General features: G+C 34.5%; 1 protein-coding gene across 1 annotated transcript; it reads right to left on the reverse strand.

Annotated features, from left to right (window-relative positions):
* Positions 1-1,301: 1,301 nt before the first annotated feature.
* LOC141613330 (uncharacterized) lies at positions 1,302-1,829 on the reverse strand. The gene has a single exon (XM_074432064.1). The coding sequence runs from the start codon at positions 1,827-1,829 to the stop codon at positions 1,302-1,304; it is 528 nt and encodes a 175-aa protein (XP_074288165.1).
* Between the last annotated feature and the right edge of the window lie 8,235 nt (positions 1,830-10,064).

The raw sequence follows: 10,064 nt of genomic DNA on the forward strand, positions 1-10,064 counted from the left end.
ATGATATGCAGTAGGCCTTAACCGGGTTAAGGTTTCTGCATGTAGAATAGCATGTCCCCATGCTGATGTTGGTAATTTTGATTTCATTAGTAGCGGCCTAGCTGTTTGCTGCAATCTTTTTATCATTGCCTCGGCCACCCATTTTGTGTATGGACGTGTGCTCTTTGGTGTTCAACATCTATGCCAATCGACATACAATACTCATTAAATGCTTGAGAAGTAAACTCCCCGCATTATCCAGGCATTTAATTTTCTTAATATTCGATCTGGAAATTGCGTTCGTAGTCTGATTATCTGAGCAAGTAATTTCGCAAGAGCAAAATTCCTTGTGGAAAGAAGCGTTACATATGACCATCTCGTAGATGCGTCAATTAGTACCATAAAATATCGAAATGGTCCACATTGTGGATTAATTGGACCACATATATCACCTTGAATCCTTTCAAGGAATCCGGGTGATTCATTCTTAATTTTGCTTATTGATGGTCTTGTAATAAATTTTCTCAGTGAACATGCACTGCAAGGAAAATCACTAGATTTTATTACCTTGACATTCTTTAAAGGGTGTCCCAGTGAACTTTCAATGATTTTTGTCATCATGCCAGGTCCTGGATGACCTAACCTATCATGCCACAAAGTGAATGTGGTCTTATCATTTATTTTTGTTGATGACATCATGCTAGTTATAATGGGATTTATATGTGTATAATATAAACCAGAAGAGTATGATGGCATCTTCTCAGATATGCATTTCTTGCCCGATTTTATTATCGTTAGGCATGAGTATTCTTTAGAATTTTCTGTCATGGTTTCAATATGATAACCATTTTGTCGCATATCTTTGAAACTGATCAGGTTTCGTTGCGACTTGCTTGAGTATAGCGCTTTATATATTGTTATGCTTGTTCCCATTGGGAGTATGATGATAGCCTTTCCACAACCTTCAATTATTTCAGCGTTGCCGCATATAGTATTCACATATGCTTTAGTTGGCATTAATTCAGTGAAATATTTCTGTTGTTTCAAGATAGTATGAGTTGTGCCGCTATCTATTAAGCATGTTTCTGCATCGGTTGTCATATCTAAAACGTTAAAATAAAGACTATTAATATTGTTTAGTAATTATGTTTAGAATGCAATGAAAATGGAAACTAGTATATTACATTTATTTGAGGTAAGAAATAAAAGCATAGTAAACATGCATGCATAGTAAGATTTAAAATAAAGGTAACATATTTTCTACATAGTAGATGTCATATTGAATCCACTACTCCCGGCGCCATCATCCGTAAAGTAGTTTGTCAAGTTTCGATCATATCTGATTCAAGCATGTCAGTCTCAACCATGTTTGATTTAGGCATATTGGTTGTTAATGGTATGGCATCAGTAATAAAATGTGCCTCAGGCCTTTTATTCTTTTGCCTGATGGATGCCTGGTAGAGGTCGACAAAGTGTTTTGGCGTGCGACACGCGCGAGCCCAGTGTCCTCCTAGACCACACTTATTACAAGTAGTTCTAGGTTTTTCAATATTTTCGGGATAAGCCTCCCGCTTTCCGTAATGTGGTTTTTTAAACGTATTTTGACCTCTACTTAGGCCAGAACCACGTCCTCTACCGCGTCCTCGCTTATTGATCCAGCGTCCACGCCCACTTCTAGCAACAAAATTTGCCTCAGGTATTGCAATAGATCCACTTGGCCGCAAATTGTCGTTTTTTAACAAAACATTGTCATTTTGTTCAGCGACTAAAAGTATTGCAATAAGGTCAGTGAATTTTTCAATTTTGCTTTGCCTTATTTGTCTTTGAAAATCAATATTGCGTTTGCCCATAGTTGAGAATGTTTTCTCGATTTTAGTGAAGTCGCTAACTTCATGACCACAATACTCCAATTGTGAGGCAATGCGAAATAGGGCCGAATTATATTCGTTTACCGAAGTAAAATCTTGGAAACGTAAGTTTTCTCATTCATGGCGAAGTTTAGGGAGTAGGACATATTGTTGATGTCCAAACCTTTCCTCAAGGCGAGCCCATAATTCAGAAGGGTCTCTTATTCGCAAATACTCATTTTTTAGCCCTTCATCCATATGATGTCGTATAAATATATGAGCCTGTTGCTTTTCTTGGTAGGTACCAAAATTACCTACCTCAACAGTATGTTCGAGGCCCTTGGCTCCCAAATGGGCTATGACATTGTCTTTCCATAGCAGGAATTTCTGCCCAGATAAATCAAGAATATCGAAGTCTCTTTTGGCAATGTGAGACATTTTTCTATGTAACGTAAAAAAAACAAAAACTGATAGAAAACAAGAATAGTTATGTTCAAGTTTTTTACCTTAATTAATTCAACATTATTAACTTATTGCGGTTAGTGGTCTTGTTATTCATTTATTATAATTCAAATTGGTCATAGATTAAGATTATTTAAAGGAAGATAATTCAGCTTAATCAAAAGATTACAATAAAATTAATATAAAAGCATAAATAACAATATGTAACAAGAGCTAAATATGCATAAAACTTACTTATTATTCATAATATGAGCTAAAAACATAGCGAAAAGGGCAACTAATACAATTATTATTATCATTAACCAACTAAGCCGGGTTTCTAACTCACGAAGATTTTTCTTAATAGAGCGCATGAGCTCGTCTTCGGGTATTGTATCCTTATTATTATCCATTTTTTTTTCGTGATTTTGGATAAGGGAAGAAGATTTTGGATAAGAGAAGAAGTGAGTAAAATGATAGAGTTTATAAGGGTTTTATAGGGGTTAAAAATACTGTAGCGTCGGTTGTAATAGTAAAAATAAACTTTGTTTAGCAAAAATAAAATAAAACAAAAGGCTATTTCAAAAAAAAAGGTACTCATATATGTAATTTAGATGCTAATAATTTTTCTATAAATAAACTATTTAGGTACAAGATATAATGTACTCCCTCCAATTCTATGTATTCTTCCCCTTGTTTGTGGGCACGGAAATTAAGGAGAATAATAAAATAAGAGTAAAAAGTTGGGTGGGGTTTGGTAATTGGAGAGAGGGATGAATAATTATGAGTTAAATAAGAAATGGTGGGGTCAAAATATTAAGAAAAGTAATAAAATATGAGTAAAAGAGTTGGGTGGGGTTTGGTGATAGGAGAGAGAAATGAATAAAATAAGAGTAAAAGTTTCAAAAATAAGAAAGGGGAAGAAAACCTGAATAATCCGTTTTAGGAAATAGGGAAGAATATATAGAATAGGAGGGAGTATATAGAAGAATATATGACCCATAATACATATAAATAATATATGTATGTCAATATGTAACTTACACATACAACCTAGTACTAGTTTTATAATAAAAGGAAGAAAAAAAAATAGTAGTAAGACAGTATAGGACTCACACGGTCCGATGTAATGTCTGCAAAGATTTATTAAGGCTTACCAACCACCTATATTTATTAGTAGAAGGATAGGAGACCATGACTTATTGTCTTACGTGTGTCGTTTTTATGCATCACCATATCAAACTCTAGCATCTATCAATTATTACACATTATATGCTTACTCTTTCAAACACCTTTTTTTTTTCATTATCACTCCCCACCCTTTTTTTTTCATCTATGTTATTCTACCTTTTATGAATCAAACTTGCTTATTCTACAATTCAAAGATACACAAAATATATATCTCCTTTCTTATGATTTATGGATATCGGGACTTGGCATATTGTTGTCAGTTTTGGGGAAGTTTTGGGTTTGAGGTATGAGAGGTGGTCGATGGAGGTCATCGTTCAAAGTGTGTACCTCGGCTGATGTTGCCGGCCTAGGTGGTCCTAAGGGACCGCCGACAGCGGTGACCGTTTTAGAAGCGTTAATATTATGGCGTTTGCCACAGGTGGATTCGGTTGATCCAGATGATACCTGATCGTCTCTTGCCCTTTTTGAGCGAGACGGTCCTGCTGTATTTTCGGGGAAAAATTGACGGGTTTTGTGACACTTTTCGAGTTTTCCCTCTACTTGACTATTGAGGTTGATTCGGATCGGTTTTGATAAGTGTTGATTAAGTGGGGCAACAACCGATGGTTCACTCGGTTGTGGTTGTGGTTGTGGTTGTGGTTGTGGTTGTGGTTGTGGTTGTGGTTGTGGTTGCGGTTGCGGTTGCGGGCAAACAACAGGGATATTTATAGGTAAGTCATTAGTAGGTTCGGTGATGAAATATATGTTAGAATTTGAGATATAACTTAAAATAGTGGTGATTCCATGACATTGGTGATCCATGTTAAAAATATTATTTAGTAATGTAATTGTTTTGAAAAAAAAATTTATAAGAGCTAAATTATTACGAGTATTTTGAAAATGATACCTTCTGAATTCGGAGCAAGCTCGTGCTGATAACGTGTTAAAGATTACGATTGAGAGTGAAAGATTGAGAGTGAAAGTTGTGTATTTTCTCATTCATCGAGTATGGTATTTATACAACGTAATACGGTGTGTATACATTAAATGCACCAAAGACATTTGCCATATTTACTGTAGTAAATGTAGACTTCTGGGAGGACGGTGGAGTAAATCCCGGAGGTGAGATTTTCACCTTGACTTTGTGTCTACAACACAAAGATGTTTTAGATTGGAGAGATAAGGACCCCAATACATAATGTATTTTTTTGCAGGTTGTTGTTGTTGTTGTTGTTGTTGTTGTTGTTGTTGTTGTTGTTGTTGTTGTTGTTGTTGTTGTTGTTGTTGTTGTTGTTGTTGGTGGTGGTGGTGGTGGTGGTGGTGGTGGTGGCGGTGTTGTTGTCGTCGTCCTAAGAATATGGATATGAATGTTGTTACCATTTTTATTAATAATTGTTATTTACCAATATATATGTAGATTTGCAATGAAGATATTAGAACGAAACTGGATGTATGAAAGGTTGGATTCCAATAAAAAATTAAGGAAGGAATTCGTAATAGGGGTACTATTATTTGATTATTCAAAGACGGAGGGAGTACTATTTAATTTGTTACTTTGTTGCTATTATTTGATTACTTGATTTCTTACTTTGTTAATTTCTTACTTTGTTGCTATTATTTGATTATTCGATTTCTTATTTTGTTGATTTCGTACATAGTTGTTACTATTTAATTTCTTACTTGTTGCTATTATTTGATTTTTTATTTTGTTGCTACTATTTGATTTCTAACAATGTTGAAGAATTTAGTTCGCTTGTATGGCGACGAGGGGACGAAGACGAGGTAGTAATAGTAATGTAGGAAACCGAGGAAATGAAAATGAGAATAAAGAAGTACCAGTAGGTCATCAAGAGCAACAACAAAATGCGCCAATTGAGAAAGTTCATCTCGATCCTCTTGAGCAACATGGCGTCTGGTAAGTATGTCATTTTTTTCGTAATTAATTATTTTTATAACGATTTATATATATATATATATATATATATATATATATATATATATATATATATATATATATATATATATTGTCATTTTTTTTAAAGTTCAGTGATGCATCCGTTGTAAACTTGATATCGGACAATATTGGATGCAACTACAAAGAACATGCTTCTAATTGGAAAATGGCGTCATCTACTATAAAGAAGCATTGGTGGAATTAGTTTGAGGTATTAGCAATTGTCATTTATTTTAATATTAGGTATTTTATTCATTTATTTTATATTTATTTACAATGAAGTTTATTTTCTAACTTTGTCGTTTATTGAACAGTGGCGTGTTACTTACCATCCCCGCGACAAGACAAGGGTTAAGAAGGCTTGGGAAGATGTCATGAAGACCCGTTTACGGCAAATGATTTATCGAACTTATCATAACAAAGAACATGAAAAGTCGGATTGGATTAGTCTTGATTTGTTCCGTAAATTGAAGAAAAGACCAGTTGAAGAACCTACTTTTACGGAAAGATCGAAGCAGTACTCGACTAACCGTAAATCGGGATGTGACGAGAAGGGGAAGGCGTTGGGTACTCACCTAATTGGCCGAAAAAAGACATTGCAATATATGGACTCAATGGTAATTTCTTCACTTGCTTTTTTAATTTATTACCTTTTTTTTTAACTTTATTTAAAGTTAGTAATTATATTTAACACGTATCAAAATTGTAGGTCGATAAAGATGGGGTTGGAGAAATTCCGTCCGCTTTGCACTTGTTGGAAAAGACAAAGAAGCATAGCACAAAAGGATGGTTAACCAAAAAAGGCAGTCAACTCTTTGTAAGTTACTATAATTATTTAATATAACTCATTTTTTCAATCATGATTATTTAGTAGATGGTATCTAATCTTTCGCTTTTTAATGATGTAGGGTAAAATCATCTCAAAGAAAGCTCAGCTTCAGAGTCAAGGGGTCGAGAACATCGATGATAATGAGATTTATCTTGAAGAACATGGAAGATTTGATGATAAAGGTAGAGTATATGGCACGGGACCAGCAGCACCACACATTTGGCAGCACCACCGCCACTCGACTGGTAACGCCACTTCTACTCCTCATAATCCGGGTTTTGTTGGTAGAGTTGCAAAAGAGAATGCTCAACTTAAGCAAAAAGAGGCCGAACAATCTCAAAGGATTGCGGCAATAGAGGAGTTCTTGAGCCAACAAGGTTTTACTACTCAAACTTGTAACCCCGGAGGTGTATTTCAAGATCGAAATGACTTTGATGATGATGGTGGCGACAATGCTAGGCCTAATTCTACTCCTTTCACCTCATTCACTCTCGTGCATTGATTAGTAGCTATTAGTTGGTTTATGGATTTATTTAGCTTTGTTTGTTAAACACGTATTTAGTTTAAGTTTGTTCTGTACTAAACTTATGTAAACCTTTTATTTTAAGGTTATGCGAAAACGTTGTTTGGAAATCTCGTCTTAAACGAGTTGTGAATTTGTCGAATGCTGGAATTTTCTGTATGTTTGCAGGAAACCGTATGTAATTGATTTCGAAGCATTTTGGGGGAGCTTGGAAGGCTGTAAACCCCCTGGAACTTTTTTTTTTGCGACGGAAAATCCGTCGCAACTGTTGACTATAGCTTTGACTTTAGCAACCACGTGGCCTATATGAACAGTAACTTGCGACGGAAATTTCGTCGCAATTGTTGACTATAGGTTTGACCCTGACAGCAGTGTGGACCCCATGTACAGTGCCTTGCGACGGAATTTCCGTCGCAGGTTAAGATTTTGTGACGGAATTCTGCGACACCTCTGTCCGTCGCAGGAAATTATTTGCTACGGAATTTCCGTCGCAAGATTTTATTTCGCGACGATTATCTGCGACGGTCTATTTACGTCGCAGGTCCGTCGCAAATTCTATATTTGCGACGGATTCCGCCGTCGTTATGGAACCTTTTCTTTGTAGTGTGCCGAAGCGGAGGCGATCTTTATTGGCATCCGCAAGGTGAGACATTTCAGTCATTTTGAGATTATTGTGGAGAGTGAATGTAAGGAGACGGTGGATGAGCCGCAACAAAGAAGCGGAGAAAGAAGTGGTGTCCACTGGTGGTAGATGATATCGTCGTGTCGTGTAGTTGGTTCAATTGAGTTAGTTGGCTGCTTGTTAGTAGAAAGCTAAATTTTTTTTTTTCCGACACTGAACTTGCTCACTTATGTCCTATGCGTACAGTTTGAGCTCGCTACCTCGTTGTATTGCTAACATTGTTGCGGGTGATTTGTGTTATATAAACTAATCCTATTTTGGGGTTTTCTTAAAAAAAAAAAAAAAGTAATAATACCATTGTGATATTAGTAGAAGTAATATTAGAAATCATAAGAGAGTAAATATATCTTATAATTTGACTGCTAAATTTTTTCTTTTAATGGGAAAGTACAAAAATGTCATAATAATAGCAACTTGAGTAATTACAGTAATTGATTAACAATGGGAGAGTGAGAGTAATGAAAGTAATAGTAGAAACGATAAATTTACTAAGAATAATAATAGTAACATAGCAAATTGTGAAAGTAATATTAATAACATCAAGAGTAATAAATGTCATAGTAGTAATAAATTTTTGGTTAATAAATGTCATAGTGAATATATCTCATAATTTGGTTAATAAATTTTTTATTAATCATAACTTTTAAAATTACCCAACACTAGTTATGAGCTATACTAATAACTTATTAAGTTTTTACACACTAATTATGAGCTATACTAATAAGTTTTTATGCTAATTACTAAATTAATTGAGCTAATTAATAAACATATTGAGCTACATTTTTTTCAATTTTGTTGGACGGGGTCGGTTTAGATACACCCTGTCTAGTAAAGTTCCTCTCCATTACCTTACTCTCTTAATTACCTCCTTCTATTAATTGTCAACGGATGAGATTTTGTTCTAATATGATCCAACGATCAATTGTTTTAATGAAAAGAAAGGAGAATAATAATTAATAATTTTTTATTGGAGAAGAAAACGGAAGAAAGGAAAAATAAAATAAAAATTCAATAATTGTGGCTAGGAAACCACAACGTTTGGACCTAGCGTGTGATTGAATTAGCCGTTGCGTGTACAAGACACTAGCACACACACTTTGAACACCACTCTACTCAACCAACACTCACACACCCATCACTAAGCATAGTCTTAACGTTATGAAAGGATTAAATGCAACCACAATTATACAGTTTGTGTTACAATTTATGGTAACTCATTTTTCAATAATGATAACATTTAACTGTAAAATGATTATCTCATCTTATTGATTCGGACTAAAATGAGCGGTATGAAGATTACGTATCTAATATTCAAACTCCAATTACCAAGGACTTGTCACTTGCTTGGATAACAAAATGGTAGGGAAATAAAAGGGAACATGATAGGGAAAAAGGAAAGGGAGAAGAGATCGTAGCGGAGGAGGAATGGGGTGTTAGGTAGCCCCGAATCGAATATGGTACAGAGACGAAACAAACACATGATACGACATCCTTAAACATAGGACAAGAGCCACATTTTTTAAACTTGATAAAATATATATTTTATAGCAATAAAAGTACAACTTTATTTACATAAAGTTATTTTATATTAAATTTTAAATTCAAATTCAAATTATGTATTACGTCGTATATGCTAATTATTTAAAACATAACGGTTAGATTAAAAATGACCCATATTCCATTATATACAAGAAAAATAAGTCATGTATACAAAGCAAATGACGGTTTTATCATGAAAGGTGTTTAAACTAAATCGTATGATATCTATATTATACTGAGTTAAAGTGTCTTGAGTGTCTTAACTTTACAAATAGCAATAACAAATTATATACGGTTTATTAAATGCGCGACACATATTTTGGAGTGTCGGTGTCTGATACGGACACAGTAGATGTTAAAAGTGTCCATAATACACTACTATCTAGACCGGAGTATGGGGTTTAGATACAATTTCTCTCACATTCTTTTCCAGGTAGGAGGATTTTTTGTTGCTTTGAAAGCGGAAACATGGATTCCTCCAAATCACCTACCTTCGTTTTCCTCCGGCCCCAAATGTTATCCAAACAAGAAATATTGCATCTCTCCCTTTTAAACCTAGAAAAATAACCCGATCCGAATGACCTGGTTAGTATAACCTGACTTTACAGCCTTACCTAATCGACACCCAAATAATTAACCCCGGAATTAATGATAATAGTTATTAGTTATTTCCCTTGTTCATTTAAATTCCATCCGTACTTTTTCCTCATAAATTGTGATGCGTTAGATGAGAAATTGTGATAGAAATAATGTGATTTCTTGGGGAAAAGGATCCTCTCCATTACCTTTTGATCCATTTTCCTCTCACAAGGATTATTCTATTATATATTTCACACTCATCCATTTACCTTTTCTTTCTCAAATAAATTTACAACCATCCGATTGTGCCTAGAATTAATCCAGACCATTGAGAAGTAATGGATGTCCATTTCTTTTCATGTAATGGAGAGAATCCGATTTCTTGGAGCCCATTTCCTCAAAAGAAATGGAGATGCAAGTATCTATTAATGACCCGGATCGTATATTGACAATATCTAACAGTTTTAAATTTACGCATAAAAATAAAGGAAAATGAGGGTGAAAGAGAAAATTATTATTTA

The sequence above is a fragment of the Silene latifolia genome, chromosome 11 (genome assembly GCF_048544455.1).
Source record: "Silene latifolia isolate original U9 population chromosome 11, ASM4854445v1, whole genome shotgun sequence".
NCBI classification, from domain to species: Eukaryota; Viridiplantae; Streptophyta; class Magnoliopsida; order Caryophyllales; family Caryophyllaceae; genus Silene; species Silene latifolia.